The 18,612-nt window shown below is 39.5% G+C and overlaps 2 protein-coding genes across 2 annotated transcripts; one reads left to right on the top strand and one right to left on the bottom strand.

Annotated features, from left to right (window-relative positions):
- The first annotated feature begins 310 nt into the window (after positions 1 to 310).
- On the top strand, positions 311 to 6,601 carry LOC141832584 (uncharacterized). Its single transcript, XM_074720067.1, has 3 exons — positions 311 to 1,781; positions 4,558 to 6,281; positions 6,370 to 6,601. Exons 1-2 carry the CDS (start codon positions 398 to 400, stop codon positions 6,051 to 6,053), a joined length of 2,880 nt encoding a protein of 959 aa, XP_074576168.1. The 5' UTR covers positions 311 to 397; the 3' UTR covers positions 6,054 to 6,281; positions 6,370 to 6,601.
- A 5,564-nt stretch (positions 6,602 to 12,165) lies between these two features.
- On the bottom strand, positions 12,166 to 15,931 carry LOC141832216 (ATP synthase subunit d, mitochondrial-like). The gene is made up of 5 exons (XM_074719704.1): positions 15,739 to 15,931; positions 14,927 to 15,008; positions 13,404 to 13,468; positions 13,175 to 13,261; positions 12,166 to 12,516 (listed from the first exon to the last, which is right to left on the bottom strand). Exons 1-5 carry the CDS (start codon positions 15,910 to 15,912, stop codon positions 12,415 to 12,417), a joined length of 510 nt encoding a protein of 169 aa, XP_074575805.1. The 5' UTR covers positions 15,913 to 15,931; the 3' UTR covers positions 12,166 to 12,414.
- Positions 15,932 to 18,612: the final 2,681 nt, after the last annotated feature.

Below are 18,612 nucleotides of genomic sequence, written 5' to 3'. Positions count from 1 at the left end.
TCCCAGTCAATCTCATTGACTCATCCTTGGGGTGACCGGTAAATTTTCCCATGAAAATTTTTCACCGGCCTCCAGGGTAAATTGGGAAGCGCACAGCGGCCAACCTAGATGCCCAACATCCTTTGATTGCGATCCTCATTTGGAAAAAAATTTCTATAAATACACCATAGTTAGGGATCGAACCGCGAGTATCTGAGTCACAATCTAAATATCCTACCGCGGCACCATGGCCCCGGGGACAGGTAGGGGAGCACTAAAAATTTATAATGAAAATTTTAAATTGCACAGAGGAGAGCTGCGCAGGAGGGGAGCTGCGAGGGAAGGTTTCCCTCGCAGGGGACCTGTGCTCGATAAATAATAGCGACTGGTCACTCTGGATCCCTCACTCGACGCTAAAATGGCGCCCCACTTCCTTGTCGTCACCGGCGGTCACCCGGGCCACGTCAGCCCCGCCCTGAGCCTATCCCGCCGCCTCGCAGACGCCGCCGGCGCCAGGATAACCTTTTCCACCATCGTCGCCCGCCACCGCCGCATGTTTCCAGCCTCCGCCGACCAAGAAGTCCATGAGGGCCTCATCTCCTTCATCCCCTTCTCTGACGGCCACGACGACGGCCAGAGAAACCAGAATCTGAAGGACTTCTACGCCCGGACCAAATCCGTTGGCTCCGAATCCCTATCCGCCATCCTCCGCTCCCTGGACGCCCGCGGCCAGCCCGTCACTTGCGTCATATACGGGCTCCTCCTCTCCTGGGCCGCCGACGTCGCGCGCAATCACGGTCTGCCATCCGTCTACTATTGGATTCAACCTGCCACCGTCTTGGGCCTCTACTATCACTACTTCCACGGCTGTGACGGATTCATGAGCTCCCATGATGATCCACAGGTTCCGGTGACCTTTCCCGGGCTGCTGCCGCTCAGGATCCGCGACCTCCCCACCACCCTCACCATCACCGATATGGAACACCCGATGATCATATTCCTGAAATTGTTCAAGGAGGACCTCGACGTGCTGGATCGAGAGGCGTCCACGGCGAGAGTGCTGGCGAACACGTTCGAGGAACTGGAAGCCGATGCGCTCACAGTCCGAGGTCGGGATCTGAAGGTGATGGCGATCGGGCCGGTTATGAGCGTTAACGGACCCAATCTGTACGAGCTGGACGAACAGAGGTACATGGAGTGGCTGGATTCGAAGGCCCGGGGGTCGGTGGTGTACGTGTCGTTCGGGAGCTTCACTACGTTCAAGAAGCGGCAGGCGGAGGAGATCGCCCGGGGGCTGCGGGCGAGCGGGCGACAGTATCTGTGGGTGGTGCGGAAGGACAACGGAGAGGAGGTGAAAGACCTGGTGAGGGAGGAAACGACGGCGGAGGAGAAGGCGATGGTGGTGGAGTGGTGCGCTCAGGTGCGGGTGCTGTCGCACGCGGCGGTGGGGTGTTTCGTGACGCACTGCGGGTGGAACTCGACGTCGGAGAGCCTGGCGTGTGGCGTGCCCATGGTGGGCGTGCCGCAGTTTGCGGAGCAACCGACGAACGCGAAGCTTCTGGAGGTGTGGGGAACGGGCGTGAGGGCGGAGATGGACGCGGAGGGCGTGGTGGAGGCGGCGGAGTTGGCGAGGTTGGTGGAGAGTGTGATGGGGGAAGGGGAGAAGGCGGCAGAGATTAGGCGGAGGGCGGAGATGTGGAAGGATCGGGCGAGGGTAGCCGTGGCGGAAGGTGGGTCGTCGGATCGAAATCTGAGGGCGTTCGTTGAAGAGATGGCATCCAGTTCAACTCACCTCATCACTAAATAAGAATTATCTGCTCCACCTCTCTCTTTCTCAATAATAATAATAATAATTATTATTATTATAATTATTGAGAATTTTTTATCTGTATTTTCTATGTAGTTGTTCCATCTATCATATTTTATTCTGCAATTTCCAGGACGTATTTAAAGTTGTTGTCGAATTCTGAAAAGACTCATCTAAGTTATTTAATTTTCATTTTCCCATTCCACCGATAGCTGACATTTTACTTTTTAATTTATGTCAATTAAAGATTGATTAACTTGATGAAAATTTTTCATTGAGTATCAAATAAATCGAAAAGCATTGCCATTGAACGGTTCATTAGCATAACATTCTAGTTCAATTGTCTATTAAGAAAAATTTATATGTTAATTTATCGAAGTTAGGATTTATTATTTGGATGTATGAGAAATTAAAAAGGTGTCATCTTGTCCCTACATCATTAATTATGATATTGATTTTTAAACACCAATATATGATGGTGATTTTAAAAAATCAACATCATCACTTAACACAGTAACATAGTTATGATGTCAATTTTTTTTAAAAATTAGTATGGTTATGGTGTTGATTTTTTTAAAAATCAATATCATAACATAAATACCAATATCATCCTTATCCTTGTGATATTGATTTTTTTTTTAAAAAATAAAAGATGATATTTCGAAGGACTACAAAAATTCATAAGAGTTAAAATGGATTCAACTTTTTAAGTTCATTAATAGATTTTGATCAAAATTTATTGATGGAATAAAAAAATTTAAATTTCTAAAATATTAACGTGGAAGAGGAGTAGTGAATAAAGATATTCATGGTGTCCATACTTTATTCTGATATCTTTATGATAAATTATATGCATGTGTGCTTGGAAGTAATAAGGCAGTTCATCACATCACTCAGGATGTGACTTGAGAAAAATATATTTGCCATAAGTATGGATTCTTTACCTTTATTTTGGTTTGGAGGTAGGGTTTCTCCCACCTTTGATTCATCAGAATGTTCCTTGGATGAGATCACAATCTTACTTCGTTGCTTAACAAAGGCGGTAGGGAAAGGATCCATTAGACCCCTTGATCCTCGACTAGGAATAGGTGGTACCTCAATTAAGGCATCAGATACTTTCTTCGTAGACGAATTTATTGGAGGAAGCTCCCATTGTACCCTAACCATGGTAATAGTCTCACCACGAGCTAAATCTTTTTGGAATCAGGAGTCTCATCAGTTCTCCCTTGTTCCTTCATTTCAGCATCTTAGTTTAGGTGTTTCCCATAGACAATGTCAATTTGTTCGTATTTAAGATCGTAGTCTGGTGATTCACCGGTGAACTGTGTTGGAGGTCAATTGGGTCTTTTAATGATTTGGCGAAGGGAGAGGTTGTCCAAAATCTTTGTCGGTGAAGAAGACACTGGGATTATTTATGAGACTTAGTTAGAGGTTAGAATAGAGTGTCAAGGCAGAGTTCGACGTGGTCACTTCGACTCTCAAGTTAGTACAAGGGCTAGGAGAAGATGAAAGCAGTAGAATAATGGGGAAGAAAAAAAGAATATGTGTGTAACCCTCCTGCACATACCTTCCTTAAGGTTTATATAGTAACACAAAGAACATTTCCATGCCAAAGCCGATGAAGAGATCAGATCTGACAACCGTTGAAGGCTTCTCCAATTGTTAAGCACCACGTATTTGTAGAGGAGTATCTCAGGGACTAGATCTAACAACCGTATGATTGCCTCTCCATTCGACCAATGCACTATGTTTGAGAATATTTGTAATAGTTATAAATGGACTCATGTAAGGTATAAGCCCAATTGTGGATAAGAAAATGAAATAGATGAGGAGTGATTTTGAAGATCGAGCTGCCTCAGCCAAGTGATTAAACTAGCGAAATCAAAGAGCCCGAGTTCCCTGGAGTTGAGGGAATTGAACTGATAGAGTCAAAGAGTCCGAGTCCTTTAGAATCAAAGGTGTTGAGTCCTTTGGGTTGAGGGTGTTGGACTAATAGAGTCGAGGAGTCTGAGTTCTCTAGAGTCTAGAGTGTTGAGTCTTCTGGGGTTGACGATGCTGAGCTAATAAAATCGAGGAGTTTGAATCCTCTAGAGTTGAGAGTTTTGAGTTCTTTGAGGTCGAGAAGTCTGATTCTCTATAGTCCAGAGTGCCGAGTCATCTGTGGTCAAGAGTGATAAACTTATGGAGTTAAAAGTGCTGAGTTATCTGGAGTCGAGGAGTCTAAGTTCTCTAGAGTTAAGAGTGCTGAGTCATTTGGAATCGAGGAGTCTGAACCTTCTAGAGTCGAGAGTGCTGAGTCATCTTAAGTCGAAGAGTCTAAGTCTTTTAGAGTCGAGAGTGCTGATTTATCTAGAGTCAAGAAGTTTGCCCTTTGAAGTTGAGGAGTCTGAATTCTTTGAAATCAATATGCTGAACTGATGAAGTCGAAAAGTCTAAATTTTCTGGAATCAAAAGTCTGAGTCATTTAAAATCAAGTAAGTCATTTTGACCTCCACCTAAATTAAACTTTGATATTCACTTATAATTAACTATTGACTTGACTTATTACTTATAAGCCGTTCTTTCCACCATATTGTTCACCGTTTAAGCTTTCTTCTCTCTCCATTTATAAAAGAATTTTGAAAATTTGAAAGTTCAACTCAAAATATTTCTATTTCTTGCAGCAAATATTTCTATTTCGAATCATAAATAATTTCAGTGATATCAAAAATTAATCAGATCCTAAAAATTAAATACCTAAATTATCAAAAAATAATAAAAAATATGATTAGAAATCCACCTGCGAACGAAATCGCGGGAACGCGAGCTGTGCTCGATTAATAGTTGCTACCGGTCACTCTTTATCCACTCACTCGACACTAAAATGGAGCACCACTTCCTTGTCATCACCTACGGTTATCAGAGCCACGTCAGCCCGGCCCTCAACCTATCCCGCCGCCTCGCAGACGCCGCCGAGGCCAGGATCACGTTTTCCACCACCGTCGCCGGCCACCGCCGCATGTTTCCAGCCTCCGCCGACCAAGAAGTCCATGAGGGCCTCATCTCCTTCATCCCCTTCTCTGACGGCCACGACGACGGCCAGAGAAACAAGGATACCGAGGACTCCTTTGCCCGGATCAGATCTGCCGGCTCGGACTCCCTCTCCGCCATCCTCCGCTCCCTGGACGCCCGTGGCCATCCCGTCACTTGCGTCATATACGGACTCCTCCTCTCCTGGGCTGCCGACGTCGCGCGCAATCACGGTCTCCCATCCGTCTACTATTGGATTCAACCCGCCACCGTCTTCGCCCTCTACTACCACTACTTCCACGGCTCCGACCGACTCATGAGCTCCCATGATGATCCACAGGTTCCGGTGACCTTTCCCGGGCTGCCGCCGCTCAGGATCCGCGACTTGCCCACCTTCCTCACCATCACCGATACGTATGACCCGATGAGCTTGATCCTGAATTTTTTCAAGGAGGACCTCGACGTGCTGGATCGAGAGGCGTCCACGGCGAGAGTCCTGGCGAACACGTTCGAGGAACTGGAAGCCGATGCGCTCACAGTCGGAGGTCGGGATCTGAAGGTGATGGCGATCGGGCCGGTTATGAGCGTTAACGGACCCACTCTGTTCGAGCTGGACGAACAGAGGTACATGGAGTGGCTGAATTCGAAGGCCGAGGGGTCGGTGGTGTACGTGTCGTTCGGGAGCTTCATTACGTTCAAGAAGCGGCAGGCGGAGGAGATCGCCCGGGGGCTGCGGGCGACCGGGCGACCGTATCTGTGGGTGGTGCGGAAGGACAACGGAGAGGAGGTGAAAGACCTGGTGAGGGAGGAAACGGCGGCGGAAGAGAAGGCGATGGTGGTGGAGTGGTGCGCTCAGGTGCGGGTGCTGTCGCACGCGGCGGTGGGGTGTTTCGTGACGCACTGCGGGTGGAACTCGACGTCGGAGAGCCTGGCGTGCGGCGTGCCCATGGTGGCCGTGCCGCAGTTTGCGGAGCAACTGACGAACGCGAAGCTGCTGGAGGTGTGGGGAACGGGCGTGAGGGCGGAGACGGACGCGGAGGGCGTGGTGGAGGCGGCGGAGTTGGCGAGGTGCGTGGAGAGCGTGATGGGGGAAGGGGAGAAAGCGGCGGAGATAAGGCGGAGCGCGGAGATGTGGAAGGATCGGGCGAGGGAGGCCGTGGCGGAAGGTGGGTCGTCGGATCGCAATCTGAGGGCGTTCGTGGAGGAGATGGCAGCAGCAAGGCAGCATGTCAGAGGGGCGCCGCCGTCTCCTGTATGAAACTGACAACGACAGATGTGAGCTGGCGAAGAAGATGCAAGACGGAGGGGTGGGCCTATCTGTTGTGGGCCCGTATCATGGAAAGGCCTCCCATCCCATGTAGTTTGTGGGCCCTGACCTCGTATGTAGTTTATCATGATGGATCTAGTAGACTAGTACATGTCTAGACCTGGCAAATACAGATTATACGGCATGGTTTCTGAATTACCATCCTCTATAAATACTCAGGTATATATCCATTAAAAAAAATAGTTCACATTCTTTCTATTTTCACTTGTACGTGTCCTCTGATGCTCTGTCTGGTGTGTGCGAGCAGAACGGTCTGGCCTAACGATCTCCACTTCACCGTCACATCCACATCGTCCAGCTTTCGATTTATTGTCATCCAGTTCAACATCCTACCTTATTAGCTGTAGAGTTCTATCACATCAAGTATATAATTGGAGAGAAGAGAGAGGAGGAGACTTGATTTGCTCGAGAAGAGATAGACGAAATAAGTTTGTTTTATATTTATTTCTATTTTTTTTAAAAATTGACATAATATATCTAATTTATATTGATTAATTAAAAAAAATGATAGATGCGGTTCCATAAAAATTTTCTATTGATTATATTTAATTTATATCGATTAATTCTGAAGTGACTGATTTGGTCTTACAAAATTTTTTTATTGACTGTCAAAGTAAACTGCCAATTTGAGTTAGGTCTGTTGGATTGATCAATTTCATCAAATAATTTAGACGGATTGAATTGAAATTTTATCAATTTATTTTAAGATGGATTTAGATGGATCAGCCCGCCTAAGTCTTACGACCCACGTAGGTCGGTTTGTGACGGGCTTAAGTTGATCTGCGGATTGAGAAAATTTATTTTCTCCCTTCAAAATTTAAAATTAAAAAAAAATCAATGGATTAGTAGATTTTACCCACGTAAATCACAATCAAAGTTTAAAAATATCTTTATCAATATAAATTGTAATCTAAATTTAAAATTTAAAATTTTTTATTTTTTTGATAGATCCGTGAGTTGGCTCGACTAACTTGTAATCTGCCTTGAGTTGGATTGAATTAGAGATTTCTCAATGTGTCGAGTTTGTGGGTCGGCCCATCTACCCGTCCATATGATGAATTTCTAATGGATTGGTTCACCTCATCCTAAATTGATTCATTTAACACCTCTATTCGTAATGGATAGATCATCAATCAATCGTCTTTAGGCCAACCGTCTATTAAAAAAAAACATCCGTTAATTCGTCAAAGCTAGAACTCGATATTTGCTTGAGAAATTGAGAAAGCGTACAACCACTAGGTAGTTATCCCGGGTGTTGTGTCCATTTTGTAGTTATTTGAAGGTGGATGTTGATGAGCAGGCAATCAACAACTGAACAAATAAAATTGGGTTAGAAACAAGACAAGCGTCAAAACGTATTATTATTAGAAAGTAAAATCAGCTTCCTCTATTAACGTATTTAATTATTTATAAAAAAGTCGGAGCTCAACCCTCAATCACATAAAATTTTTAATACATAAATTTAAAAACCTAAATTAATTAATTGAAAAAACAATGGATAAAAAGGAGTGATTAATTTTCATACTTATCTCGTCGAAGGTTCTTTGTCAACTAGTGCGTATTATTGGCCGGTGGAGCATTGAATTGGAATGATGGGAAACGTGGTACCATTTTCATTAATGTTGAGAACGACACGATTGAATTTGGGCGTTGGGGAGTTCCGTGATCATCAAGCTCAAGTTGGAGATTTTTTGTTTGTTTCTTTCCCAACTGATGATCGTCAGTGTTACTCGCTGTCTTTCTTTACAAATGCAACACTATCGATCTCTCTGTACGCATGCAGCTCATCCTCGACAGTCAACCTAACAGGAGGCAAACAGTCTGCGGACGTGGATGTTCTAAGCAGCAGCCATGTTTGTAGTTGGCTCTCTCTGTGATTCGCTCACAGATAAATCTAAAAATACAAACATCTCCTTGTCTAGCCATCGAACGTCTCAAATTTTTTATTTTACTAGAAGAAAATATACTGCTTCATATATTAGATTCAAATTGTAAATATTTAATTAATCTATTGAACGTCTTACCGCTACACTTGGGTCTTTTTGATAATTGTATACTAAAATCCCTTGAGACTAACTTGTAGATATAGACTCATTGGGCTATGATAGTAATTTCAGCATTCATTTCTAATCTCTTTGGCCCCTTGCAAGTACTCTACATGTAGAATGTACTTTGAGCTGCTATATGTCATATCTAATCTTATGCAAGTGTCTCTAATTTGATGAACCTCCGCACATGACAATAGAAATAAAGAGTTTACATAGAAATCAAAGGAGTTTACACTTTTTTAGCAGAAAAAAATAAATAAAGGTTTACACTTGGGGTACAGTGTAATGGTAGGGTCATATTGATGGATTCTCAAGAGCGCCATGGTTCTATTCTTGGCCGGAGCTATTCTCCAAAGTGCTATTCGTTGGAGCATGACGCTCTACAATGATGGATCGATCGTAGAAGTCGACTGTCGGTGGCCTCAACGTGAACATTTTTCGGATTTATCTTGATGACAGATGAAAAAAAATCATTCGATGAAGAGAAAAAATTAATCCATACATCACGACTTTGCCAGATTAATTTTGAAAGTAGAAGACCTTCTCTTCTGATTCACCTATTGAATAAATTTAAAATATAATTTACGCCATAGACCAATTTCTATAATAACAAAGAGTGGAGTAATAAGAGAGTGACATAACGGTGAAAATATTTGAAAATTGGGTAAGAATTACTTAATTTGAATTTGTAGCACGACTTGTTATCTCGAAGGATATGACTCGAGTCAAGTTAAACTTGACCATTCATAAATTCAATTGATCAATAATTAGTTAGTTTATATTCTAAATTTGGTTTAGCATTACTTTAGTAATTAGCCGCACTAAGCTGGTTGCCAAACCTAAGAGATAAGAACACTACTAACATGAATACCAAATGGGATAAACGTGACTACTAAATGGATAAAACAACAAGAAGATAAATGAAATCAATCATACGTCAAAGTAGGGAAACTTTACCTCACAAACAAGTGTTTAGCTTTGAAACACAAAATAATTGCCACCACTTTAATCTGCCTTCTCCATCCTTTGTCGTCGACTAAAGTAAGTGGAGGCAAACAAAAGAGAGAGAGGGGTTATTTGGGATTTCACTGTTCCACTATGCTCATAAAGTGCTTGGCTTGAGGCCTGTACATGTATCTTTCAATGAGCTTTATTTCTGTCAGATAAAGGTGGCTGCTAACTTTTTCAGTTTTCATAGGTTTCTCCTACCTCGCCATGCAACGTCAAATCCTAGAGCACCACTAATTAAGATCCTCCTCATACACTACCAAGCTGGTGCAAACTCCATCCATCGACATCCTTTATATAACAAGCTCCCCTCTCTTCCCCTCTCCATCCCATTGGCTAACTCCTCGAGTGAAAGCCGTTGCATCTTCCCTTTCTAATACTTTTTCTCTCCATGCCCTTTCGAGCAGTGCTGCTGCCATACAGAGTACGTATTGTTACACCGTAATAGACTGACTATGTGATGTAACTGTGGAGTAGGCCAACTTGATCATCTGAGGCCTTGCATGGGAGGAAGAGGCCGTAGTTTGCAGCCAAGAATGACTTGCCGGTGCTTCTTGCCTTTGCTGGTTTGAGGAAGCCGGCAAGTCGTTTTTGGCTAGAAATTTGACTCCTCTTCTCATGCTGGACCAAAGATGAAATCTTGATTGGATCCTTCAGCTGCAGAAGCAATATATATATACATATATTCTACTGAATTAACGTAAGCAACGTGCGTTGCTTTGTTATTTCTTTATTCATTCAGTTGGTTTGTTTGTTTTCTCAGTCCAGTAGAAATAGATAGTAGATAGTTTACAGGCAAAGGGAAACAATTGTAATACAACCATGTAAGAGTAGGAGATGTCAACTATGCACAGGCAGCAGCAGAGCAAAATAATTAAGCTGACAGAGATGTATGAGGAACAGCTTCGGAAATATATACTACTTTCTTCGTGATAATCATGAATGAGAGAGAAACAAAAGAGCAAATTAGTTAATTACTAGATTGAAGCTAAGCAAACATATCTATCTCAATCTAGATCTCTAGAATCATGTGTGAAGGATAATTTCAGAATTTTTAAGAATTTAGATTTTTAAGAATGAGGTAGACTATTATGGATTTGATAGACGTAATCAAGATTAGCAAACAAGATTGACTTTCATAGAAAATGTTCTTAGCTATATTGTAATTTACCCTACGAGTGTGCATGTCCTCCCAAATTTTGGGTCATTAAACAGATAGGCAATGTGAGAAAATCTTGTACAAAATCTTTGGAGGCTGATGGGCTGGGAATTGTGAATCAGCAATATCATAATTATGCTTTGTTTTGCACTGGTGGTGGAGTTTGCGTAGTTCTATGGAATACTTGACTAGTTGACTTGGTCAGAAAATGTTAAGCAAAGAAGGAAAGAAAAGAAAAGAAATCAGAAATGAACATCTTGCCTGGCTCAAACTTGATAAGATTTGGTCCTTTACATGGAAAAACCTAATGAAAGAGCTGTTGATTATGAAAGTAGATATTAGCGATGGAAAAAATTCAAAGTTTTGACTTGATAGATGCCTGGGAAATATATTACTAAAGTATGAGTTCCACAACTCGTTTATGTAGGGACAAAGATATCACAGCCTGCCAGTTTCACTCCATCAAGGAGCAAATGATGAGCACAGTAAACCCTAAACTCAGTCCCTGAAGAGATCAACAACTGAAACAAGTTAGATATTGTCCAAGCAGAAAGATATAATTATTTTTCTTTGGAGGTGGTCTAGCTACAGAGTTTTTTTTAGTAAAAACAACTTGCACGGCGCTATTAGCTGGAGCGGCTATTGATACAAATGCTAATAGAATTTGACCATCAATAGCTCCAAAGAAAGTCCACATATTCCACTGGCTGGTCCAATTAAACAGGAAAGTTACTAAGGGACAAAGAGACTGATAGATGGAATATATAAGGGGGAAAAGGGAAAGAATCACAAAATTACATATAAAACTTTATCATTTCAAGTACAATTTATTATTTTCCTTGTTTTCTCTCATATTTTCCGTCCAAGTAATCAGACCCTAATAGTCTATTGCTGAGAAAAGGCATTCAACTTGCTAATCAACGTTATGTCTTTTGTGGCGAGCGTGAAGAGGGTATTGAATAAACATTCATTTATTAAAATGGGATGATTCTCTCTTGTAGATGCTCTCTGTAAGCTGATGGAGCTCATAGACTCTTTTTTAGTATAGATGCTCTCTCTAACAAGGCACTTGGACATGGAAGGTGCTTAAGTATAGAAATGAGATCATCTTCAGAAGTGGAAGAATTCACTACCCTTCAGCATTCTCTTGGCTCAACTTTTGTAAACTTTGGCTTAACAGTGCAAGGGGGAAAAGGCCGATTAAATATAATGTGCTGTTGCAGAAGATTGAAAGCCGTGTGAGGTGCATCTACATTTCAACTACTAGCCCTTAAACCTGCTGAGAAGCCCATCTCAGCTTCTCCTGTTGGCCTTGATCTCACAATAACTGTCTCAGAGCTTAGTTAATCTTTTGTAGCAGCTATAATGGTCCTGCATTTGCTTAACCTCATTTTGATGTTTTTTAAAGTTCAGCATCTAAGGAAATGTATCACCCAACCTTATTACTTACTAATATAACTCTTAGTGTGGAGTAGGAAACTTCCATACCATATTTTCCTTTTTTTAAAAAAAACACTGACTAGTGACTACGACTTAATGTTACATAAATTTTATATATTTCTTTTTCCTAAAATAAAAATCATCCTATCATTTTTCTTCTACTCACTTTCCTTCATAAAATTATTTCTCCCTTTCTTATTTCCTTTCACTCTGAAACAAAACCTCAGTAGAATGCAACCTAGGTTCTGAAGTGAACTTATAGCAATAACATAGTTGAATAGCTGCAGCTGAAAAAAAAAGGCAGAAAAAAATTTTAGAAGCCACTTGCCAATTAAATATTAATGAAGAAATCTAGATCACACACTTCCAATGTTATTTATCAAGAATGTTTATCAAGAAAGTATTGGCGAACATATTTATTAGCAAAAAAAATGTAAAGAGAGATGCCAGTTAAGGCAAATCCAACATGGTGAAGTGCATCATAAAAGGCAGCAAGTAGGACTTTGGAAAAAATAAAAGTATCAAACGTCTGCTCTAAATAGAGGTCATTCCAATGTTGAGATAAACCATGATCAACTAACTTATTAGAGATCTCATGACATGCAAGAAGCTACTGAAGGGAAGAAGTGGGTTATACTTAATATCCCCAGTAGTCGTTACGAATTTCATCGTCGAACTTCTTCTTCAGCTCTGGATGCTTCTCAAAATATTCATCAGCTGTCATATTGCATATCTTTTTCTGCAAATATAAGAAGCCGTTTATCAAGAGCCAGCAAAAAATATCATACACATCCAGTAACGAGTAATAAATTGGTTGCTGAATCTAGTGTAATGATGTTTTACCAAATCAAGTTAAATCTGTACACATTTTTAATTTCATAACAAATAACATATTATCAATTTAACACACTACATAATATGTTTTCAGAACTTTTAAATAAATTAATAGTTAACATATGACTTATTTGAAATTAAGTCAATTTAATTTAAAAATATATATATCATTTCAAATTAAAGAAAAAACATATTGATCTTTTTATTTTAAAATTTTTCTTGCAAAACGTCAATCTATAACACAAATATTATATGTTTACAAGAAATCTTAAGCGATAAAAATATTAATATATTACTTTTTGATTAAAAATAATTTTTGAACTATAATGATCAAATTGGCATATGCTAATATGTTAATAAATTAAAAAATATAAAATGTCATATGCTCGTATGTTAATTTATTAAAAATTTTAAAAATATATTTATCATGAAATAAAAAATATATGTATGGATTTGTTAAAATTGAAAGTTCATCCTAAATTTATTAAACATCAATAGTTCATGTTAGCAATTATTCCTAAATTTAGCGCTACGTGATTAGGGTTGTAAAGGTGCATTCTCACTTTCATCTCCTGAACTTCTGCAATTTCTTTCTCCAACTGCGCTGATCTCTCTAGAGATTGCTTTTCTGCTTCTTTAAACTCAACGAGCTGTGGAATAGCAAAATGAACTGTGTTGATTAACTCAATTACAAACGTCAAAAATTGTCATCCTTCAACACAGCTATCCCTATTCAACTCAAATATTCCTGCGCAACTCATGGAAGGATAAAGCATAATAGAAATCTCTCACCAGAGCATCAAACTTGGGTTTGTATTCTGGAGTCACAGTATCAACAAACTTGGGGATCTTAATGCCTGTAAATGATTAGCTGCATTAATCTGAATGCTTATTGAATGAAAAAAACAATAAATAAATAAATAAAAACATGAGAAAGCATACAAGAGAATAAAGTACATGTAAATCTTCATTCTCTACGACACATACCGCCAAGATATTAGCTTACTAAACATGTACGCTGCAACTATGCATTGTGCTCAGTATTGGCTCTCATGTTTTGATATGAAGCCCAAACGGGAAGAAGAGATTTGTATGGAAAAAGTGTGGTTTCTGTCAGCAGTACCCACAAGATATGAGAGCCACAGCTCAGAACATCAAAACAACACAATTGCAATATTAAAGCAAGTCAATTCTGAGAAGAATCCTAGAATCATCATCACTTCTGTCATTCTAGATCATTCTACCTTCTACCATCACATTCTTCTACCATCTGTCATTATTTCTAGGCTCTAGTGTATCTAGAAAATGATTGGACGCTCTTAAGCACTCAGCAATTCTTAGATTCGTACCTTGTGTTAGCTGTTTATGGAGTGAAAGTGTTCCATTAGCCAGAGTGACTAGAAGTGAGGTGATCTGAGTGCTAGTATTCCTCCACCAAGAGTGATGGTGTCATTTTCTTAATTAAGAGTGTAGTAATATAGACGAAGGTGTGCTTCTGTAAATTAATTCCTCAATTTGAAAAGATTAGTGGTCGACATCTTATGTACTACAATATCCCTTTTATCAAGTGCATATCAAAGATCGAATCTAACTTCAATGTGCATGATGCCCATCCAAAACTGAGATTTGCTAAGTAGGAACTTGGTCTCAACCAAAAGTTTATGGTATGTGGAATGCCTTACTTCTAGATTCAATTGTGCTAGGCTATTGATGTGCATATTGGATATTGCTTTACTAACCATTTTGGAATCTGATGAAAGCTAAAATGCACGATACATTTTTGGCTATGTTTTATGCTTGCAAAGTAATAGCTAGTGACTCTGACTAGTGACCGCCAGGGGCGTAGTCAAGTTGGTACTCGGGTGGTAGATTTGCAACAATAGTGACTCTGACTAGTGCTTTTGTCTGTTGGTGTTCTTCCCAATCTCTACGCTTTTCACCACTCTATTAGGAGAGCTCCAGAAATCTTGATTGGTGAAAAGGGTCTAACAAAGATATTAGTTTATGAACTTACCAATTAGAAAGGGGAATTACTTTGTTAAACATTTGACCCAACTTGAAATGTTATATCACGGTCGAAACCAAGATACAAAAAGATCATTTTCTACTTCTATATCAATGTATAACATGTTTAACATAGGAGCATGTAGTGTTAATTGGACAATCATTGTTCCAAAGAAACCCCAACTCTTCAGTTCAAACAAGTGATACCAAATTAACTACATGGCATCTCTATAGTGCAACATTCCTTCAAGCATGTTTCAAATAGTTCATGAAATGCAAACAGAACCTTCACGTATCAAATATAGACTTACTTTCATATGCTTCTTTATACTGATCTACCAGGTGAGAACCAATTCCTTTTCTGTAATAGTCCCAGTCAATGGGTTCAGGTTCCTATAGATCACAGAATAATAAAAACAGTATTGTCACACTCATAAAAGATAGTAAATACACAAAACAAATACATTTTTCCATCCAATAACTAATAAGATAAAAATAAGACTCTGGATACAAGATTACATGGGCAAATAAGAGGTCATATTATTATAATTTGACATGCTGTTAGCCTGGTGTTTCTGTAATGTCATACCAAAACTAAGCGGCATACCAGAGAATAAAAAATTGATCATAATAAGATTATGGACTTTACAGGGCTACATAAATTACATAGGTGATACAAATATTAGGAAAGCTAAATATTACAAACTTTGTGTGTGTGTATACTGTCTCACCATGATGTCAATTCCTTTCTCCATATTGGTGGAACATAATGCTATGGTACTTTAGCCGATTTTTTTTTTTAAAAATAAAAAATAAATCAGACTCTAAAAGAATCATAAGATGAATGAAGATAATTACAATGCATTCCTAATAACAATTAACAGCCAAGTGGATTTTTTGGTTTTTTTCCGGTAGAGGGGACACCAAATTTACCAGTGGTGCAGGGGTGGCTAAATCAGTCGTCCGCGAATTGAAATGTATGTCGTTACCAATTTCATAAACTTTCTTTTAGCAAATACAAACATCGAATATATCCCTATGCAACAAGACGAATATGAGAAAAAACATGGTGGATCCAAGGTGGAAAACCCTAGATCCGTCGTCGATTGGGATGGATTCGTACCAGCGAGAATTTGGTCTGGATTTGGTGGTTGACCTCGTCGAAGGCGCGGCGGAGGTTAGAGAATTCCTTGCGTGCCTCATCGGACACGAGAAGCTTCGCCATCCCGTCCCAATCGATCGACTTGGAGGCCTTCGCCGCCACCTCCGCCACCTTCTTCGCTCCGGTCCCGCTCATCCTCGCTCGATCGATCAAGGTCTCGAAGGAAGCTCACGGAACCCAACTCAGCAAGCGGCCCTTTAATAAAATCGGTAAGAATTGATCTGACGGTCGAAAACGGACCACCAGCGCCACTAGCTCGAATCCGGCCGTCTGTCGCCAGCAACCTTTCAGGGTAAAAACAAATGTCATATATTCTATGAAATGGATTGGCTAAGTCTTGCCTCGCACTATAATCACAATAATATTTTAAGATATAATAATCATTTTTTTATTGTTTAATATCAATTGTCAAAAAAAAAAAATACTTCTTTTAATACAACAGGTCAAATGAAATTGTATTTTGGCATGTTAGGAAAAATAGTATGTATAATATTTGATTATTAAACATTGTATCCAAATGCAAATGGGTAAAAAATAAAAAGGTGCCCATTTGTTGGTTCGCCAATGAACATTCTATTTCTAATTAAAACTAAATGGATGTCTATTTAACTTGAACCGATTAAAATGCTCTTCTATTATTTGATCATTTGATTATGTAAAAATTAATAGTTAACTTTTATAGTTATAAAAGCTAACAACTATCTTCTATTAATTGTTAATTTTATATCATTTTAATTTTATTTTTATAAATGATAATCTAATTAAAATAACATTTCAACCAACAAAAATAAACTATGATGATTTCATTTAAATAAATATTATTTAATTATAATCAACGTGTAAAAATTACACATGTAAACATTAATTATTAACTTCTATAATGATGATTTTATAACCTTTTAATTTTATTTTTTAAAGTGATAACTATTTAAAATAATATTTCAACGAACAAAATAATGACACTCGTTATATTTTAAATAAATATAATATATAATCGAGCAAGTAGAAGTTAACATGTAGATTCTATAAAGTATAGCCCCCGGGGCATAGGTGAGTTGGTTACGACGCAGCAGACTTGCAGAAGAGGGCAAGGGTTCGAATCCTGGCAAAGCCAGACAATACCCTCCTGCGTCGTAACCAACTGCACTTTCTCGATTTACCTCCTTACAGATGGTTGTGAGGCCGACCGTGTGAGGCCGCTAAGGTGGCGGATCCACCTTTTGCAACAGACTTGCAGAAGAAAAGTATAGAATATAACAACTAACCTCTACAATATTATATGTCATGGACCACACTTGGAGCTGTACTTGAAATTGACGATGTTCTGGACATGGGAGGGGTTGTTGACCCAAAGTGTGGACCCCAGGAGGACAAGGGAAACAGTGAAGAGGAGGAAGTGGACGAGGCGGTGATGGTGGTTGACTGAAGTCATGGCCAGCAAAGGAATCTGTTAGTACCGATGAAATCAAAATATCTCTATAATAGTATGATATTGTCTACTTTGGGCTTAAGCCCTCATGGCTTTGTTCTTGGGTTCATCCAATGGAGATACTTTCCATCCTTTTAACCTCATGTTAACAATCCCCCCCTCAAATAAAGGACCATAGGCCTCCCTCAACATCGTTTTTGATGTCTAAATCCTCGACCCACCAGGACTTTTTGCCCCTCGACCTACTAGGACTTCTCACCTAGTCACAACTAGGACTTTTTGCCTCTCGGTCCACCCGACCTATACTAGGACTTCCCACCTGGTCGCAACTAGGACTTTTTGCCCCTCGATCCATCCGACCTACTAGGACTTCCCACCTAGTCGCAACTAGGACTTTTTACCACTCGGTTCACCCGACCTCCATCCGACCTACTAGGACTTCCCACCTAGTCGCAACTAGGACTTTTTACCACTCGGTTCACCCGACCTAGGAGGACTTCTCACCTGGTGTCTGATCCTTTTGATTCAGACACGGGAGCACTCACTTCCTTTGTTTAAGGTTCAAACCACCACAGCTCATCCGGCGGTTAGTCCAGTGAAGAGCAGTATCGCTCTGATACCACTTGTTAGTACCGATGAAATCAAAATATTTTCACAATGGTATGATATTGTCCACTTTGAGCTTAAGCCCTCATGGTTTTGTTCTTGGGCTTTCCCCAAAAGGCCTCATACCAATGAAGATACTTTCATCCTTTTAACTCCATGATCTTTTCCATGTGCTTTAGATGTGAGACTATGTTTGCATCCTTGCAACCCAACAGAATCGACTGTCCGTTTGATGTTTGGCGTCAGCGTGCGGAAGACTTTGTGCATTTATTATTAAGAAAACTATTGTTTTTATATAAAAAAAAAAGTCAATGGTTCGCACGCACATAACAAAATATAAAAATATAAAAGAAAAAGGGACAAAAACTCCTATTGATATTTTCAATCAAATATATAAATAATATTATTAAAGAAACAATTACGATCAAAGTCGGTATCTATCCATTTTAAAATCATAGACGTTCCATTTTATTTTTTTTATAAAAAGATATGATATTTTATTATTTAATTAATTATAATTATCTAAATATTTTTCAGTACGATTATCTTTCATATAAATTTTAAATTTTAATTTTTGAATCCGTTGGACGCTCGTATGACGCGTCGAACATATTTAATATTCAAAAATATTTATAATATAATAATTATAATTTCATAATTATTATAATATGATATTAATTGAGTAGGTTGAATTTGAATTGTAACCGTTATAACTGCTACAACTTATAATATCAAATAAGCATGTCGAATCCGCACGGTAATAGTTATGATTTAATAAATAATAGTTACTATAATATAAA

The sequence above is a fragment of the Curcuma longa genome, chromosome 7 (assembly GCF_044706935.1).
Source record: "Curcuma longa cultivar G26 ecotype Majalengka, Jawa Barat chromosome 7, ITB_CL_G26_1.1, whole genome shotgun sequence".
Lineage (NCBI taxonomy): Eukaryota > Viridiplantae > Streptophyta > Magnoliopsida > Zingiberales > Zingiberaceae > Curcuma > Curcuma longa.
This window is presented reverse-complemented; position numbering and strand designations above follow the sequence as displayed.